The 21,311-nt window shown below is 35.1% G+C and overlaps 1 protein-coding gene across 2 annotated transcripts; it reads left to right on the forward strand.

Moving 5' to 3' along the window:
• Positions 1–3,465: 3,465 nt before the first annotated feature.
• LOC101743755 (D-3-phosphoglycerate dehydrogenase) lies at positions 3,466–21,133 on the forward strand. Of its 2 annotated transcripts, XM_062669987.1 has the most exons (9): positions 3,466–3,675; positions 4,465–4,577; positions 4,980–5,121; positions 12,577–12,728; positions 14,372–14,591; positions 17,267–17,399; positions 18,284–18,399; positions 19,692–19,794; positions 20,828–21,133. In XM_062669987.1, exons 1-9 carry the CDS (start codon positions 3,481–3,483, stop codon positions 20,950–20,952), a joined length of 1,299 nt encoding a protein of 432 aa, XP_062525971.1. In that variant the 5' UTR covers positions 3,466–3,480; the 3' UTR covers positions 20,953–21,133. The 2 variants fall into 2 exon arrangements, with proteins under 2 accessions (XP_062525971.1, XP_004933138.1); XM_004933081.5 differs by lacking the exon at positions 4,465–4,577 and having other exon boundaries at positions 3,516–3,675.
• Positions 21,134–21,311: the final 178 nt, after the last annotated feature.

Genomic DNA, 21,311 nt, shown 5'->3' on the forward strand with positions numbered 1-21,311 from the left:
CAGTCGTTCAAATATTTTTTTGGAATTAGTTTTATAGTGGCTTGGCAATGCTATATTTCTCTTGAAGTAAGATTGCATTGTCCGAAATATGTGCTGACTCGAAGAGTTATTTGAAAGATTACAGTAATACATCTAATGACGTTTTAGCTTTGAACTGTTTTCAAAATATTGCTACCCGTCTGGCTATTTTTACCATTGATCACCATTTATCATTTTAAAAACTTCAAAAGCCATTTGCGTAGTCAATTAATTCAATTAATTTAAATTATAGAATTTAGGTATTATGAGAGAGCATCGTGATGTTTGTAGACCACGTAAACTTTAATATTCGTGTACACTAATCTATACTAATATATAAATCTACAGTAGTTTTTACGGATGTTCCGTTATAACTACTGAACCATGCATTCGATTGACTTGAAACTTGGTATCCATGTAGAAAATACATGTACTTAATGGATAGGGTAATAGGTATTTATGTGTGTATTGGACTCCCCACACCAGTTGCGGGGGCGTTAAAGATGAGAATCTTTGTGGGGGTGAGAAATAATAATGTTAATTTTAAATGCCCAGCGAAGCGGACGGGTACAGCTAGTCATTTATATTAACCAACATAAAACCTACTAAATCATAAAATCTACTATAAGGCTTATAATTTATAATTCATGAAATTCATAAATGATACTTTAAACTTTGAAGGTGCCGTATAATACACTGTATAGTGTTTGATGATGTGTGTGAAAAATATATACATCGTGACAGGCAAAAAGTATTGAGTGGCAGCCCTAGTAGATAGTTACAACCAATTTGATTATTCAGATATTACTCGTAAGTACGACGCTTACATTACAAAGCCTTTATACCGATCGATGAAAATGCATTTTTAATATGTACGCTTTTATTAGCTTCTTCATACGTATGTATGTAATGTAAGTATGTATATATGTAGAATCTTTAACCTAGATTTGGACCCCCCTCAAAACGTCTGATTAACACGAAATTTGGCTTACTTATCAAGGATCGATAACAATTCAATATTTTAAAAAGTTAAACCCGTTATTTATTTTGGGCCTCCAACACCAAATTCATTTGAGCTCCTTCCTTTTATCACTTAGCAAAGTGAAAAGTGTTGTATTTTTGTGAATGTATTATACATTAATGAATAATTTATGATACATAATGCTATTTAAACTAATAAATGAAAAATAAATAATAGTTTAAAAACAAAACTAAAAAACACGCTTTTATGGAAAATCCAACTAAAATATAGAAAATAAATTTATTGTAAAACAAGCGTGGAACATTATAATTTGGAAAATTGTCACCAAAGATCACGATTGCGTCATTGATGTGACGCAATCTTTGTCTTTTACACAATGTAGGGTAGTGGATATTTGATAAAGAATGTTGGATTTGCGGTTTTTTTTTATAAACGCTTCAAGTTCATTTCCGACCATTCCAACCAACTCTTTTCAGTGTCGGTAATAATTTAAATTTGAAAACTTCGGTAAGCTGTTTTCCTTTTTTTGTGAACTTACCATTATTTCGTGAGTTCCTTTGCGTAATTACTGGTGGTAGGATCTCTTGTGAGTCCGCACGGGTAGGTATAATACCCCGCCTATTTCTGCCGTGAAGCAGTAATGCGTTTCGATTTGAAGGGTGGGACAGCCGTTGTAGCTATACTCGAGACCTTAGAACTTATATCTCAAGGTGGGTGGCGGCATTTACGTTGTAGATGTCTATGGGCTCCGGTAACCACTCAATACAAGGTGGACTGTGAGCTCGTCCAACCATCTAAGCAATAAATAATTAAAAAGTTCACAAGTAACAAAGTAGCGTCGTCCAGCGCCGATCAACCGCATATTCTGGTATTCAATGGTAATTAACTGGTAAATTTATAACAGTGGAAAATAGCTTCCATAATAAATAAAACACGACATGACGAATATACCTGTGTATTTTCATACAAATACTGTAGAACTAGGTGTCTTAAGATATTTACTATATTACGAATTAAAATCACTTTCTCCGATAAATACGTTCGTTAGGGACGATAAACACTTTTTTTTACGATTGAAGATTTACTGCTGGCCCGGAGGCCTTTCCAGTTTCACCAGGACAGGTGGGCGAGCAAAGGCTCAGCCAGAAGGGGTGGGATTTGCTAACAACTGCCCGAGCGCCTCCGAAGGAGACCTAACAACTCAACTGCTTCGCGAATGAATCTACTACCGGATCGGAATCGTGACTTGCTGAGAAGATCCGGCGAGAAACTCAGCGAGCTGATGCGTGGGTTAGGTTGCGCGTCGACCTCTTTGTCGAGTTCGACGAGTACGGTTACCGGGGTTCCTCAGCCTGTTCCTAGTGCTAGAACTGAAGGTATCTAATGCAAGAGTTATTGGATCTGATGGATCCGTAAGGACGTGTCTCGGGCGACGACGGTGACTTGCTCCTGCGTGATCAGGATTCGGGGAAAACCACTTACTGTAAGGTAAAGTGTTCTTAGCTCGTTTGTCGACAACAAGACACAGCGAAGTTCAGTTCCTAGCTCAAAATTCGAATTTGAATTATACATATTATTCTTTTAATTGAAATTAAATACTAATGACTGTAATTTTATCTTAGTTTTCTAAATTTTTTGCCCTTGTAGGCAGACGAGCTTACAGCCCACCTGATGGCGAGTGGTTACCGTCGCCCATGGACCTCAGCAATGCCAGGGGCAGAGTCAAGCTGCTGCCTACCACAACCAAGCTGCTGCGTACCACAGCCAAGCCGCTGCCTACCACAGCCAAGCCGCTGTCTACCACAACCAAGCCGCTGCCTACCACAAAGGATAAGGAAACAGTTAATATTAATTTTATAAGTATTCTATTTTAAGTACATTCACAGTAGATTTAAAATATCTTTATATTATTTCACGTAATTATTACAAGCTGTTGAGCCAGCGAAGATTGGTTGCCATGACAACACGTCTCTTATCACGTATCAAGAAGTTAACACTTCAAACGTTATTTTGTTGGTAATAAAATGATTCAATCAATAATACAGAAAGTTAAAATGACTATCATTATTTATAAATTATCAATATTACGAAAATGTATGCAGATAATAATCATTTATGACGTAATTTTGTTCACGCACAAACACAAAAACATGGTGCCCGAGAAGCACACATGCGAAAACCTTGTATCATATCTGTATAAACTACAGACAGACAAGTTTCGTTCATTGGCTCTTTAAAGATAAGTGGCGATTTTATTCAGGGTCGGATCGAGGTGCGTGCCTCACGATTGACCCGACATCCACACATTATACATCGAGAAACAAAACTCAATTATCATTAAAGAAAAACTAACTTCATCAAAAACTTGATTTAAAAAAAACTTTCATTTCTTTTCTTTTCATTCGTCAGTCCAATAACTATCTATAAATCATTTAAAAATAATATTACAATCTCTAATACGGTGACCGTTATTAAGAAAAATGATTTATGCGCACTCATCGTTTTTGATCCAATTGATTTTTGCTGACAGTGCACTTAGTTCGTCTCTGTTCTTCAATGCTCAAGCAATCAGACTCGCTACATACGCTCAAACCGGTGAGTGTCGCTGTCAGTCGCTGCCAGACGCTCGGAGGAGGCGCACACCAGCATCAAGCTTAACAACGATAGCACTACCAGTGAGTACATTACTGTGACTGTTGAATGTCAATTTGACCTAATGACCGTTTCATCAAATCAAATCATGTTTTGCGTCCACCCATTCATTGTAACTAAACATCGGTCATTTGGTATTTTAACTATTTAAATTTTATCGTTACCGCATTTATTTATTTTCGTTTTCATATTAGGTTTGTGTTATTTGTGTCAAATTTTTTGCGGATAATTTTTTATTTATGTTTTATTCATAAAATTGTTGGTTATATCCCATTATCTCGATCTTGCCATTTAATATGGGTTTTCATTTTTATCGCCATCGTATTGTCACATCGCTCATACACATATTATAGTTTTGAATCGAAAAACTTTCCGATTAAATAAATAAAGTGTGTAATTTTCTATTCTTTAAATGAATTTGTTTTAAAAAGTTATTTTTATGTTTGTATAGATATAAATAAAACTATTAAAAACCGGTTGCAGTTGCTGCAAAACTGCAGATGTTCGTAATGCGACCTCAGTAGGCAAAATTTATGTTTGTGAAATTCCTTAGACCTAATCATTAAAGATTATTATGAATTATATTTTCCTTCTGAAGCTACGTGATGCTTTATTGTCAACAAAATAAAAATATATAATAACATAACCAGTACGGATTTGCTTCTGTAGTTTGAAAACACGTTTTATTCGCTAATCAAGTCAAGTCTAATTCCTTCCAATGATATTATAGATGTAGTTTGTTGAAAACTGTTTGGAAATCAAAATATGCTTCGGATGTCAGAAAGATAAAAGGTGTTTTAAAATTTTTGTAGGGATTAGAAAGGATTTGTCAAAATTCGGACTATTGGAGTATAATTATTAAGGGCACGTTTACCAAATATAAGGGCGGTAGAGACGTTTTAAAACAAAAAAAATACAAAAAAATGTATGTATGTCTGCTGCCTGCTGTATGTTGACTGCCCATTTACAGTAATAAAAAATGCTTCTGAACATGTTCGTGGAAAAAAATATGTTAACACATACATTGTATGAAAATTTGAATATGTAAAAACCGTTGCGACTGTCTTTCGTGAATTACTTAAAGCACGATGAGAATTTGTTATTGCTATTTAGCATAGCTGACGTCCATGGGCGACGGTAACCACTCATTATCAGGTGGGCTGTATGTTCGTCTGTCTACAAGGGGAATAAAAAAAATACCTCAAAATACAGAAACAAAAAAAAACGTTTAAATTCGATTCATTTTTGAATCGCCAGTATTTATTTTATTGTATATATTATAAAACATATACGCACAAGTATATAATGTAAGCTCTACTTTTTTCAGAACCAAGATGGTCGTGGACATTAAGTCGGTTTTGATCGTCGACGGGGTTGGCGCCAAGTGTGCCGAACTCCTCAACGCTTACGGAATCGCCACCACCACCAAGGCCAAGATCTCCAAGGAAGAACTTCTTATGGAGATACCCGTAAGACTAAACACGATATTATTCTAGACCAGGAGCATACAATACATCGAGGAGTGAAAGGCTATTTGGTTTAAGCGACATTTACCTTTGTAATAAATGGTGTGTTTTATTTCGTACTAGCTGACCCGGCAGACTTCGTAGTGCCTAAATCGATAAATAAAAGACCTAAACTTTTGTATAAAATAAACTAAAAAAAAAACCAAAAGGAATCCATCCGACGGGGGACACATCAAAGAAAAAGCAAAATTGTTTGTTTTTATTTAATTCCGAGCATTTTCATATTTATTTATATTTTAAACCTTCTCTGGACTTCCACAAATAATTCAAGACCAAAATTATCCAAATCGGTCCAGCCATTCTCGAGTTTCAGCGAGACTAACGAACAGCAATTCATTTTTATATATTTATATATAGATTAGCATCAACAGTTCGATGTTTTTAATTGAACTTCAATTATGTTTACTCCATTGAAATAGGTGAAGAAGTTTTTTTTAATGATATTTTGTTACAATATGTTTTACTAATTTTAATTTTTAAATTGCTCTCCTGTAATGTTGCAAAAGCGACATTTTAACCAAAAAGCTTTACGCTCCTCGATATTATAATAAATGATGTGACGCCTTCAGCTTTAACACTAGAAGCAGGCTTAGAGACTTTGGTAACCGTACTCGTCGAACTCGGCAAAGAGTTCGACGTGCAACCTAACCTAAACAGCCCGCTGAGTTTCTCGCCGGATCTTCTCAGCGAGTTGCGATTCCGATACGGTAGCAGATGCATTCGAAGATGCAATTCAGAAGCAGCTGTCCTTGAGCTGTTAGGCGTCTTTCGGAGGCGCTCGAGCAGCTGTTAGCAAATCCTATCCCTCCTGGCTGAACCTTTGCTCGCCCACCTGTACTGGTGAAACTGCAAAGGTCTTCGTACCACTAGTAATACTTTCTTCATAAAAAATATATGATGTTATATATATATAATAATATATAACATCAAATAGATAAGGTGAGTAATCTAGTCTTAAGCAGTTATATATACTCGTCTGTCAATAAGGGCAAAAAAATACCTAATAAAGAAACGTTTAATTTGGATTCATTTTAAAATATATATATATATATATATATACCATCAAATAGATGAGATGAGTGACCTACATAGTAATTAATCTAATCCAATTTTCAAAGAATAGTGATAGTTCGACATGCAATGGAAATCATCCCTTCCTATGAATATATTTGCAGACGTCATATTTATCGCTTATTTATTAAGCTGGAATGAGATCTCTTCCTCTTTTTTGACGCAAGTGGAGTAAGACAGTGGCCTGGCTATGCACAAACGTTGCTAATGTCTCGGGGCGATAGTCAATGTTAGATCATTTCTGGTCTCTTTGTAGAGTTTAGTATTAAGCTCCTATTATTACCATAATAGTCTGTTAAAGGAGGTGCGAATAACCTGTCTATTTCTGTAGCAAATCATTAAGGTGTTAAAATCTGGGAAGCAGTTCGATTTATTTTAAACCATAATAGCTTCCCGCCCCCAGATACGTCTGCGTGGGTTACTCTATATGTCATGTGGGTGAAAGACACCCGTGATCAGCAGTGGGATGATAGAAAGTCTATATTCCTTTTTAATGTAAAAACTATTTTCATATCGAATTTCTTCAAAATTGTCTTAGCGGTTTGGGGGTGAAAACATAACAGATAAACTAATTGGTAAATTGGTAGTCATACTTATACTAGTGAAACTCGATCAGGCTTCGCTCTAACTATTGCTAACTCTATGATATATCTGGACTTCTTGAAAGTACTCGGACGCCACCTATAGTATATTAATGACACCTTATTTGGAGTGTTAACAACAATTGTGCCAATAATGATCACAATCGAATCCTTTCATATGAAAATCATGAATTTTTAAATTAGTCGCGCGTCAACTTTCGGTCTTTGATGTTTAACACAGGAACATTCCCTGTAGTGCCAACAACAGCTATATCAAGTTTCATCATAATCCGATTGATGGTTTAGGAACGCATTGAAGACAAAACTATACAATGACCCATTCAATGCTATAGATCCGATTGTCAGTTTTAAAAGTTAATTATCAATTCAGTTCAATATTTTAAATTTGTTCTTAATTGTTATAATCACAACGAGATTAATATTAATGTTATAATAAAATTAATATATACCAGGCCCTTTTACTGATATTTTATTTGACTTTCAAATCATGGCTATCATACATACAAATAAACTGGCTCACGTAATCTTAAAATTTCATCAAATTGATCTCGCTATTTCTTAGTCTATGGGGACATACATAACGTTTTTTTATATAAATAAATAAGTTTTCAGTGAATATTGCACCAGAGCTTAGACTTTACAGATTCGTTTTTAAAAACCGGGTGGTATGCGATGATAGATGTAAAATCTAATCTGGATAACATTTGCGTAAAATCCGTTTGCAGTGAGCCTCTCCAGTGCAAAATCAGAATTTAATTTTAAAGTATACAGAACGGATAGTTCGGGATTTATCGTGATGCTTTTAAAAATATTGAAACTGCAAAACTGATTGTTACTTTATTAATAACACTGCGATTGCTGACAGATGGTTTTACTACTGGAAGAGCATACTGTTAACCCCTAGTGTGTCCACCATACTGTCTAGCTCTGCAATAAGGCGGTAATGTGTTTCGATTTTAAAAGTATCTTACAATGATACAACTAAATCTTCAACCTCAAGACCTTTATGGGCACATAATATCAGAAGAACTGATAGCTCATCTGCCTGTTTACACTTCTCCACATTAGGTATGTGTAGCTTTAAGTAAAACATATTTGGAAAGCAAAATTGAAAATTCTTCTGTTTTTTTTCTTTCTATTTAGCATTAAAACCTTATATCACTGTGAATAACAATAGGACCTTCATGTCACTACAATCTTAATAAAAAATCGCATTAATGTACGATGAATGAACCTTTGATGTAATGAGAGCCCCATATTAATTTTCTATTGTTGGTTATTTATAATTGGATTATTTCGCCTTTGCACTTCGACTAGACAATGGTCTTGCCAATATTAAGTCCCCGTGAACATTTTATTTTATTCATGTTCGCCAGCTTAGAGAAACCTTTGTATCAATAGACAGTGAAGATAATGTATTAATTGGTACTGTTATGCTGTTATATTAAACGATATCTATTAGTTTTTTTTTTAATAATAAATAAATTAATTATGTGAAATTAGTTAACTGTCGCAGTCATTGTCATGTTTTTCTTTTTTATTATTGCCCTTGTAGGCAGACTAGCCATACGGCCCACCTAATGGTGAGTGATTACCGTCGCCCATGGACTTCAGCAATGCCAGGAGCAGAGCCAAGCCGCTGCCTACCGCTTAATACTTTTTTTTTATTGCTAGGTGGTTGGACGAGCTGACAGCCCACCTGGTGTTAAGTGGATACTGGAGCCCATAGACATCTACGACGTAAATGCGCCACCCACCTTGAGATATAAGTTCTAAGGTCTCAAGTATAGTTACAACGGCTGCCCCACCCTTCAAACCGAAACGCATTACTGCTTCACTGCAGAAATACTCTACACAAGCCTCGTTAGAAGAAGGACATTTCATAGCGCTCATGTTTGTTTGATAAACTTTGAAGCGCCAACCATATACGAGTACAGTCGTTATTGCGTCGTGCTTTGAGCGAATGGCATTGAGAAAATCCACGTACGCGTCTAGTACAAGCGCAGTCGACTCGCGACCTATGAACACTCAGTAGGTATCTAATAATTCTTATTTAAAAAATTGCAAAAGCATTTAGCTTAACTTAATATAAAACTCGACTTAACGCAATATCATTACGTAATTTGAAGCTAAAATAGACTACGAACTAACTAAAGATTCTACATTTTATACAAAAATTATAATTGTCATTAAGCGTTCTGGTTGGTGTTTTGTTATTGTTGTTGTTTTTGTTTTTGTGTTGGTGTTTGTTGAAAAACCTATAAAATATAATAAATACATGGATAGTTAGTTAATATACGTTTCAATAAAACAATTTTATAAATAATTTTGTGCCCGTTTGTCTAATTTATAACAACTAAAAATGTGTTACGTTACTGTATACCAAAATAAACAAATTAATCAGAACATTCATATGTATACAGAGGACGGTCTCATCTCTAAAAGTATATAAACGAATACTTGAAAAGATCTCAGAAAACAAAAATAAAAAAATAATAATTTTTAATCATAGCTAATCTATAAAAATCTTAATTATATTTATTGATAAATTATGTTTCAAAATATAGTAAGCTTATTAAAAACATAAAGTAAATATTTGATTATAGTAAGTTATTCATAAATTAGTACCCATTTAGTATCTTAAATTAACAATAATAATTGTAGTACATTTGTTTTAACAAAAATGCTTGTGATAACTGAAGTGATAACTTCAATATTAATTTTCCACAAACGAAAACACATCATTAGATTAAAGACAATATTGACTTCTACTAATGGCCATAAATCGAATACATGTTTGGTAATTATTGATTCTTACCTCCGAAATAATATTTTTAGTTTTAATAATTTTAATATTCCGTCGACAAGTGATAAAAATTTAAACTTTTATTATCACAACATATTTTTTTTTAAATCGATTTCGCTCCAAAATGAGGCTTTGTATTATCTGTGTATTTTTATTTAGACATAACTTTTTTCTTACCACATATCACCACCAAATCACATATCATTTTTAGTTTCAAGATTAAAATGTGAAACTAATTGTTTCAGTCGCACATTTAGCTTGGTAACAGATAATAGATAAGTGATTATTTTCACAATACGCCTTTATAAAACGTACATTAATATTTATCATATGTTAAGTACTTGCAATAAACAAACACAGGTGTAATGTAATGTCCTAACAAGTAAGTACCTAAGACCAAATTTGAAGCATTAAAAGCACTAGATATGAAAATCATTATAATTATTTCTGTTTTAATGTATATATATCGTTGGATATTACATTTTATTGGCGTAGATGAGCAAACGACCTCATGGTGCACTTGGTGATGAGTCGCTACTAAAGTTCATTGACATCACAAGGCGAATACCAGCTCCCATCTGGAGACACGAGGGTGAAGCTTAATTTTTGTACTCCTATGAAGGTTGTCCTTTCCTTAAAATAGGAGCGTATGATTGTTTCGTGACAGACACAACACCGATTTGGTAAGGCGGTTAGTAAGGTGGTTAAGTGATTTTTTTGAGGCGATGAAAATATTTACTAGTTGTTGAAGTTACGGGTGATAAATAACGACGGTACAACTTAGCTTAAAATCCTCTTGTATAACTTCTTCTTTGGTCTTCTTTGCTGTAAACTACCAATATCTGAAGATATGAATTCATACATCGCTAACAGATTATTTTGTTTTCAAATCAACAATCCAGTTTTGTACGAAAGCCTGATTATTACAACGCCCTCGATACCAGATTTTCTTTCAGTTTCACGCAATGTAAAATAATTATGTGATAATTTTCTGACGCCCAAGGGCGTAGGGGACGTGGGAGGCATCTGTTTTGGGAAGTCCTTTTATGAAGACACAACAATGTCACGAAACATGAATTTTCGAAATTCAAAAATTTCAAATGTTACGTTCATTATTCTTTATCAAAGAAAGGCCACACGTGTTTTCCTTTTAAGTATCTATTAATATTTTGCTACTGCTTCGCTCAGAGGTGAAGTTTCACGAAATTGTCCGGTCACCATGCTCGCCGAACCCGTCGCTTGCGACGAAGGGCTCCAAGAATAAATTAACCTATAGATACAGCCCACTGAGTTTCTCGCCGGATCTTCTCAGTGGGTCGCGTTTCCGATCCGGTGGTAGATTCTGCGAAGCACTGCTCTTGCTAGGGCCAGGGTTAGCAACACTCCCGGTTTGAGCCCCGTGAGCTCACCTCCTAGCTCGGTGAATCTAGAATAACCCTTCGAGGCTACTGGTATAGGTGGGAAAAAAACCCAAATTGTGCAAGTAATACAGATTATTTCATAAATGTTTCGATTTTATTATCGGTGCAGTTTAAGTGTAACGATATTTCGTACATATTTTGTGTGGCATCCAATAGGTTTATTGTTAATCGGGTACAGAACGAACCCTCATACTTGGCGTAAATATTATTGACTTACAATAATCTAGCATCGAGAAATAGTAACAGTCATTAACCAAAGATAAAAATGTTTACTTAGTGATCCCACCGCTATTTGTTACATACGTATTAGTGTGTAAAAATACTGTGTATTTACTGTTTAGTGATGCTTCTAAGCATGAGACTATCGTACGTGCATCGTTTATTATCTTCCATTTGAATATCAAAAGGTTGTTGCCCTTTTGACATGCACGATTAGGAATAATTTTTTGCAACGATGAAACAAATTATTTATTTATTGTTACGATTGTTGCCGGGAGCGTATACATGCATTATAATGTATTTATATATCTTGCCGGGATCATATATGTATGTCAATTACAATGTATTCGTTTTATCTCTTCGCTCCTTATCTCTTTAAAAGCTAATTTGACATTGAAGTCATCGTCTGGAATGTGACCGTAACACACTTGTCTTGTTGTTCGTTATGTAATGAATAAGCTTTTTTTTGTTTGTTAATGATGCTTTTTGTTTTTTAGATATCGCATTTAACCGAATCGTATCAAGCAACGCGGTGACACGGGATATGATACGATGCATGCATTTAAACATTAATGTTTGCTCTGTTATAACATTTTTCCCGATCGTTATGAATTAAACAAAAAAACTTTACTTACTGCTGCTAACTTTAATTTTTCGTTTGATTAAAGAAGTGTGTGTTCATTGCATACAAGTAGTATTTTAATACAGTGTTGTATAACAGTGTAGTATGTAAATGACAGCAACAGGTGCTACGTAGACTATTCGCAAGCATGTGTTCGCGTTATTTGTCGGTTGCACCTGTGTTTAATTAAGCAAAATCAAAAAAATATATTTGAGTTTGCGCATATGTAGAATAGTGGTAGGGTATATGAGCCGGCGCGAGTAGAATGATACCTGGTGTTCCACTATATCTATAATGTCTCGAAACATTGAGGTGTCAGGGCTTATTGAAATGAAAGTTAAAATTGCATAATGATATGTAAATGGTGGTAGTAGGTGGTAGGACCTCTTGTGAGTCCGCGCGGGTAGGTACCATCGCCCTGCCTGTTTCTGCCGTGAAGCAGTAATGCGTTTCGGTTTGAAGGGTGGGGCAGCCGTTGTAACTGAGACCTTAGAACTTATATCTTAAGGTGGGTGGCGCATTTACGTCGTAGATGTCTATGGGCACCAGTGACCACTTAAGGTGGTAAGCCCACCAGGTGGGCTGTGAGCTCATCGCATAAAGCAATAAAAAAATATTCAATTTTTCAATTTACAACGAATAAATTAAAATTCACAGAACCACGACGCTCTGGTTGTGCGTTCAGCAACTCAAGTGACCAAAGAGGTGTTGGACGCAGGCGTGAAGCTGAAGGTGGTCGGTCGTGCTGGAGCTGGTGTGGACAACATCGACGTCGACTCCGCCGGTAAAAAGGGCGTCGGAGTGATCAAGTAAGTTAATTGTCAAAAAATTAAAAACATATTTTTTTTATATTATGTAAAATTTTATCATTAGTAAATAATAATTGTAAATCATATTTTATAGTATGAGGTAGCACCCTCTGTAAATTGATATTTTAACTTCACGTATAATCCTAAATTAAAATTCACTACAAGAAGTTTCATACACACGTTAGTATTAAAAAATCTGATAATCATGATAATCTGAAAAATCATAGATGGCGCTGTATTAAAAAAAACACGACGGACTTATTTTTTCGTTTCATCGAATTTGAAATCACAATGATTCTGAAGAATTTTTTTCACTTCAAAAATCAAAAACATCATTTTTTTATATATACTTTTTTTCTACCTATTCGCTGGTAGCTTGAGGGGTTATTCCAGCTTCGTGTAGCGGGTAGGTGAGCTAACAAGCTCAAGCTTAGAAAATTTGATAACAATGAAAATTGAATTTAAAATTTGAATTTATAACCGGATCGGAATCGCGACCCACTGAGAAGATCCGGCGAGAAACTCAGTGAGCTGTGTCCATGAGTAAAATCATTAAAGTAGACCTTTACTTCTTGAGTTCACTAACAAATAAGTTAGACAAATGCAATTAAGTTAATTAATATAATATACACGATAGTAATAGTAGGGACTAATTTCATTATGGGGCTCTTGTGTGAAACGATTCCATTCTTTTGTTTTCACTACAACTATCTACAATCGCTGCTTTAATCCAAAGCGCGTTTCTAGGGATTACTTTGATCATATGTTATTTTTGTCTACCTATTTCTGCCGCAACAGTAAAGTGCTTCGGTTTGAAGCGTGAGGAGGGGGGGGGGGGCAGCCGTGGTATAGTAAAAACTAGAACTCATGACCGAAGGTGGGTGGCGGCATTTACGTTGTTGATGTCTCTGAGCTACTTAACACCAGACGGGCCGTGAACACGCCCACCCAGATATGCAATAAAAAAATGAAATATTAACCCGCCACCCGACTCTGAAATTGCCTGCCCTCCGCGATCTTATCTAACTGAATCTCGCTGCTAATTGTTAATCAAGAGTAGCTTGGCCGACCTCAAATTACAAGACGGGCGATAATAAAATTTCTTTATACACGGTGTTCGGTAACCAAGAACACCATAAGGCATTTATTTCAGTTCCATCATAACATTTTTTTTATTGCTTAGATGGGCGGACGAGCTCACAGCCCACCTGGTGTTAAGTGGTTACTGGAGCCCATAGACATCTACAACGTAAATGCGCCACCCACCTTGAAATGGGAGTTCTAAGGTCTCAGTATAGTTACAACGGCTGCCCCACCCTTCAAACCGAAACGCATTATTGCCTCACGGCAGAAATAGGCGGGGTGGTGGTACCTACCCGTGTGAACTCACAAAAGGTCCTGCCACCAATAATTACGCAAATTACAATTTTGCGGGTTTGATTTTTTTTAGACGATGTTATTCCTTCACCGTGGAAGTCAATCATGAACATTTGTTGAGTACGTATTTCATTAGAAAAATTGGTACCCGCCTGGGATTCGAACACCGGTGCATCGCTCAACACGAATGCACCGGACGTCTTATCCTTTAGGCTACGACGATTTTTGTGCAAAATAATTAATTTTTTATGTCTTTGTTTTCTTAGCGCTCCGGGCGCCAATGCGCTGAGCGCGTGCGAGCTGACCTGCACGTTGATGTTGGTTCTGGCTCGCCACGTGGTCCCAGCTTCCACTGCGCTGAAGGCTGGCAGGTGGGACCGGGCTCTGTACACTGGCAGCGAGCTCGCTGGCAAGACCCTCGCCATCCTTGGCCTTGGCAGGGTCGGCCGCGAGGTGGCCACTAGGATGTACGCCTTCGGCATGAACGTATGTATTTTTGAGTTGCTTTAAGTTTTTTTTTTACTTTATATACCTGTGTTTTATTTTGTTCCTAATTTAAGAAATTAGGTATAGTGTTGTATATTATATTGTGATTTAATCAACCTCATATAATTTTTTCGATGCTCTGAAATTCAAGATGCGGAACCCAATGATTAAGATTTACAGCTGAAAATAGAGTATAGCATCTTATTTAAGTAAATTGAAACTATGGTCGATCCAAAACGTAAAAAATGTATTGGGTTCGTGGTACCTTTTAAAATGAGGTTTTATGTCGAGGAAAACGAATTTTTATTAACCGGTTTTTTTTCTTGTTTTAAGCTCAAGTAGTTCTGTTTCATTTAGCAATATTGTCCAACAATCCTTTGAATATTATATATGCCAAAATTTGTGAACAAGAATGTGATAATAGTGATTGTCTGATATTAATGTAATATTAATAAACGAATCATTATTTTTTTTGCGAATGTCATAGGAATAGCTACTTTGGTTGGTTCGATACCATGTCTCATTATGTCATATGTTTAGCGATATTGTTTTGTTCAAACTAGCCGATTGTATGTAAATTTGGCATCAAATAATCGTTACAAAATTCTAGACAGTGCACAAAAAAACATCAACAGTTTTGTTGACAGCATTGAAATACAGTAAAATGTAACCATCTACATCAATAAACTTTGAAATGAAAAAAAAAACGAATTACGAATAAAATTTCGTTTTCACTTTTGCTTTTCGGTAACCCGAATAGAAACTAGTATTTTTATATGTAATTCCTGAGACTTTAAGGTTAGAGGGAAATGAAATGTTACACCAGCATGCCTTGACACGCACGGGTCCAGTTATTGTTCATTAAACTAAACTAGGAGTTGCATTATGTAAATTTCGATCCTTCCTTTGCCGTATCAAGTAACGACTCTAAAGTCCTAGCTAGTATTTGTAATTCTAGCCGCGTTCTAGAATTCAACCTTCGCCTACTGGCCATTTCACTAACAGTTTATCTACAAACCGATTTTCCCACGCTACTTTATGTAGTGAATCAAGCTTTCTGATTTATACACTGAAAAATTCATTTCTAAGTCCTCGTGTCGGTGTAGGCCATATTGATAATTTCTAAAACTCCCATTTTCTAACATTGTATCTAAAGTGCTATTTTTAGATTACGGATGTAGAAAAAAATGCAGTTTTGCGAATTTATGGCAGTTATTCTTTGTACTCTTTTTTCCACTACCTAGAAAAAACACATTTGTAAATTTGACTTGATCCCAAATTTCAAAATAGTATTTTTTTTCCCTATAAATCTAGCCAGCTGTTTTACAAAGAAATCTACGTGTTTTTAATGTAACAGAAAATGAGATTTCAATAAGGGATGTTAACCAATTAAAATCAACGTCTGTAACTTCTAAATAAATATAATTTACAAATTTCAGTACTAATCACAGTGCATCATATCATCGTTTTGTTTTAGTAAATATTTTACGGTTAGCTCATTGACCATAATGGCCCCAAATGACGTCACGCGAAACGAAGTTGCGCTTCGCTGCGTCCTGCAATGCTTGCTGAGTTTTTAAAATTAAGTCAACACGCGAATTCTCCGATTCCGTGGCTTACAGGATTGGAAGGCTGTATCACGATTTACTTCACCTCAAAAAGTCACCACAGCTCAAATTGCGCATTTAGTTTCATTCTTCAAAGCTCTCATTGAAAACATTTGTACATCACCATCAAAATGTCCTTTTTGCATATTGTATTCGAATAATTCAGTTAATTAAATGTATTTTTTTTAAATAACAATGACATTATTTAAACATCCTTTAATATTTTCATCTAAAGAAAAATGGGCTGGCATTAACGTTGATCTTTCCACAAACATTTAATGTTCATGCGTGCGCTGCAATTGATTCAATTGTCTCCAAGCACTGGCTCGCCATACTAATACTTTAAATCAAATAATTATAATGTTGCCAACTGCGAACGATAGTTGCATAAAGCATATTACATACTATTTTATCGCACTTGTAATTTAAGTAGATAAGACAGAGCACTGTTTTTTATCAACAAGCTGATTTTGACATTGAGCGAAAAAATAATTTTAATGTCTATCAAGTTAATTGACCTCTGGTTCAAGGTTAATCTTTATAAATCTGGGAATAACTGACTCGGTAGACAATAATAATCAACAATAAAGATAAATAACGTGTTTTACTTCATTATCAAAATTCATTTGGTGTGACAGTAATCGGGCATAGGTATTGAAAAATATTAGACCACCAAAACAAAAATATGGGATGAAAACATTAATATCGAGGAAATTCGTCACAAATTTTCTGTTACAAAAAGAATTTTACCTAACTCCTTCTAAATGAGATCATCTTGTAATAAAATTGGGAATGGTATTACATATTTTATTTATTTATTACTTATTTTATTTATTACTTTATTTCACACGAAAAGCTAAATTTATCTGTCACTGTAAATTCATTTAAACGAATACATAAATTATTTAGGTAATTATAATTTCTGTTCTACTCGTAATAAATTGCACAAAAGTATTTGTACCATTTAAAATATGCATTCCGCGAATTCGTAAATTTCAAAAGGCTTTGCGTGAAAGTGAGCGTTGAAATTATTTACTTCACACTTATAAATCATTTTAATTGCCGTAGATCATCGGATTCGACCCTTTCGTGTCTGCTGATCAGTGCGCCCAGTTCCATTGCACCAAGATGGAGCTGGAGGACATTTGGCCTCTAGCGGACTACATCACCCTGCACACTCCGCTCATTGAGTCTACTCGAAGTAAGTTACGTTAAATATTAACACTAAAATATATTCATTGAACAAAACCCGATTTCTAGAATATATAAATGCATTATAAGGAAACAAAGCACTTAAATAAAACTACACGTGAAATGATCATGTATTAAAAGAAAAACATATCAACAGATATAAAAAATTACATTATAAGGAAAGAAATTTTGAATCAAATCGACACTTTACTATAAACGAAATGTATTAATAAAAGTGTTACAGCGTTTCTGTTAGAACAAACAAATTGGTGCTGGTCCGCGACGAATTTTATGGGTAAGTATAGAGACTAATGATAGGGAGACTACGGGAATCAGCCACAACAGAAGAATGGTGACCAAAGGTCTTACACGAAATCAGTCAGACTATTTACTAACCATGACTATAGGCAATCTTAGTTATGCATTCTAGAATGAATGCGACTGCAGCTATCAACTCCCAAATTGAAAATTTCTGCAAACTCTGTCCGCGATGAGGTGTAATTTCGCATTAAAAATGTATCCATTAAGATTTCTTATCGCATAGCACACGTCAACAACGTCCTTGAGGAAAGTCATATTGATTTCTTTGTATCTTGAAGGAATGTCGCCAAGGTGATTCTGAAATAAATATCTATATTGAGTGTTTACCACGATTTATTACAGACCTTATCACAATTTGATAACGTATTTGACAAAAGAATCAACATTATCTACTGTATCTTTTTCTCTAATAGTATTTTATTTTGTAACACTAGATTTTGGTTCTATATTTAAATCTAGTTTAATACTTATTTACCTGTTTAATTTAGACGAATAATGCAGTGTTGCTCAGTAATTTATCAAAATAATAAATTGCCTTGTGATTTTTAATATATTTAAATACCGTTTTTTCAGACTTTATCAATGCCGATGTCTTGAAGCAGTGCAAGAAAGGTGTGAAAATCATCAACGTGGGTAGAGGCGGGCTTATTCAAGAGACAGATTTCTTGCAGGCTCTGAAGTCTGGAAAGGTTGTTGGCTATTTGTTGCTTCTTTAATTTTTTTTAAATTATAACCAAGGTATTGTATTGCGGCACTTCCGCTGCATGTTTTAGCGTCGATTTTTGTGTGAGAGAAAGAGAGAGTATCCTTTATTGCACATCCAAACATAATGTAAATGGAAAATAAATCACTAGGTAGTTATAATTTGTGCTATGGGCGATCTTACCGCTAAAAGTGATCTCTTCTAGACAAATGTTTCCATCTATAGATATTCTGAAAAAGATACATCGGATATGTTGCGGTGTATTGCTATTAACAATATTCAGATTTCAGTCATTCAGATTTGAACTCAAACACATGCATATAATTTTCGCGTTCAAAAGGCACTTTTCTTAAAAGAAAATATGCTTTGCACTTTCATCTCATTGTCAAAATGTGTTAATTTTTTTTGTCATATAAAATGTAGCAATTTTGTAGTGTAGTGTAATGTAACACTTTTGAATTACTATTTTGGCAGTTTGATCATTTTTATCAAGAAACACATTAATGTATATTAATTATATTTTGTCTCTGTCTATTTTACATAATGTTTTTGGAATCAATTTTAACATATGAATTTTATAGACATTCTAAGCGCAGAAAAGCATACGAAAGGATATTACAAAAATCACAGAAAAAACTTAAAAAAACTTGTGCCAATGATCGTGATGACTTACCAGTCTTATTCTCAATCTTAAGATTCGTGGTTTAGTCAGTGCATGTGTGCATCGAAAGATGGCATTGTGTTTATAAATAAAGACATATCGCACATACGCTGCTATAAAGCCACTTATGCAATTTGTTGTTAACACTGACCTGATATGACAAAATACATTTTTAAATCGTTATAATTGAGACGAGAGAGATGTTTGCTTTTACTTATGAAGTTTGTAGTTCATTCAATTTCTATAGCCTAGCAGAACTATATAATAATTATATAATACTAGGGACCCGCCCTCGCTTCGCTTCGGAAACTTTAATTTATTATTGATTTCTCTACTATTTAATGGATGTTATTATATATATAAACCTTCCTCTTCAATCACTCTATCTATTAAAAAAACCGCATCAAAATCCGTTGCGTAGTTTTAAAAATTTAGGCATACATAGGGATATAGGGACAGAGAAAGCGACTTTGTTTTTTATACTATGTAGATGTTGAATTTTTCAACGTTTCTCCTGAAAAATTACCTAAGTGACCTTTTCCTTATTATGTTTTCCTAACTGAAAACATTGTTTGTTAGTCAGTCCGTACAGACTAGTTTATTCAATTAATCGACAGGTGGGCGGGGCTGCTCTGGACGTGTTCGAGCAGGAGCCGCCGACCGATCCTGTCACTTTGGAGATTATTCAGCAGCCTGCTGTAATTGCCACTCCACATCTGGGTACCTACTGTTCTTTTTAATACGCTTTTATTAGCTTCAGACATATGTATGTTAGTATGTAACGGAATCTTTGAACATGATTTTGAGTCCCTTCAAAACGTCGGATTAACCGATCGGACCGGACCGATGACAATTCAATATAAAAAAATATATTGAGAAAATTTATATTAAACTAAAAAATTAGAAATAAACAATAGTTTAAAAAAAACTAACAAAATACGCTTTTATAGAAAATCTAATTAACAAATAGAATAAGTTTAATTTTTTTTTATTACTTAGATGAATGGACCAGCTCATAGCCGACCTGGTGTTAAGTGGTTACTGGAGCCCATATACATCTACAACGTAAATGCGCCACCCACCTCGAGATACAAGTTCTAAGGTCTCAAGTATAGTTACAATGGCTACCCCACCCTTCGAACCGAAACGCATTGCTGCTTCACGGCGGAAATAGGCGGGTTGGTGGTACCTACCCGTGCGGACTCCCAAGAGGTCCTACCACCAGTAAATAGATACAAACTACATATCTGTAGTATGTAGTATTTTACTAACGCATCTAATTCTTTTTTGTGTCACGACCCACGCACTGAGGATTAAGACTCAAGGAGGTCCTATCATCAGTAATTACGCAAATTATAATTTTGCGGGTTTGATTTTTATTATACGATGTTATTCCTTCACCGTAGAAGACAATCGTGAACATTTATTAAGTACCTTTTAAGTACCTCAAGCACCGGTCACCGTTCTCGTCGAACCCGTCGCTTGCGACGAAGGGCTCGACGAGTAAATTAACTCTCAGACACAGCCCACTAAGTTTCTCGCCGGATCTTCTGAGTAGGTCGCGTTTCCGATCCGGTGGTAGATTCTGCGAAGCTCGGTCCTTGCTTGGGTTCGTGTTAGCAACGTCATCAGGTTTGAGCCCCGTGAGCTCACCTACTAGTTAAGGCGACGCTGATATAGCCTCTCAAGGCTATCAGATTAGGTAGGAAAAAAAAGACAAAGTATTTGAGATTTACTGTGAAGTGTTTTTCAGGGGCCTCTACTAAGGAAGCTCAGGTGAGAGTTGGCCAGGAGATTGCTGAGCAGCTCGTGAACCTGGTGAAGCCGGGAACATTCCCGACTCTGCTGGCCGAAGTCACCCGTGTCTTGAACAAGTGAACGTTAAACCTACGTTTTAACGGTTTTTTTTTTCTCTTTTTTCTTTCATTAATTTTTTGCCTTAGCATTTTTTTTATAATTACTTTTGTGTCTTTTTTATTACTTTATTTTTCATATTTACGGCGGAGTTTTTTTGAAGTAAAATTTATTCATATTAATATTATTTGAGATAGCACTTTAATAATGGTTTCATTAAATCTTCGGTCCTGATTTATCGAAACATATTTAATGATCAATTAGTATATTGATTTTATTAAATGTACACGTTTTACTTCGCGCACCTAAGAAGTGAATATAGGTGTTCGTTTGATGTGTGAATGTGTTTAGTAGATAAGTTAGTTTGATAAGTTCCTACCCTA

This window comes from Bombyx mori, chromosome 1 (assembly GCF_030269925.1).
Source record: "Bombyx mori chromosome 1, ASM3026992v2".
Taxonomy (NCBI): domain Eukaryota; kingdom Metazoa; phylum Arthropoda; class Insecta; order Lepidoptera; family Bombycidae; genus Bombyx; species Bombyx mori.

Bases quoted from the DNA above. Each gene is read 5' to 3' on its own strand.
- LOC101743755 (XM_062669987.1), top strand. From the start codon at position 3,481: ATGATTTATGCGCACTCATCGTTTTTGATCCAATTGATTTTTGCTGAC. The intron at 4,578-4,979 runs GTATGTATGTCT...TACTTTTTTCAG, and splicing joins CAAAAAAAATACAAAAAAAT to AACCAAGATGGTCGTGGACA. The intron at 17,400-18,283 runs GTAAGTTACGTT...CCGTTTTTTCAG, and splicing joins GCTCATTGAGTCTACTCGAA to ACTTTATCAATGCCGATGTC.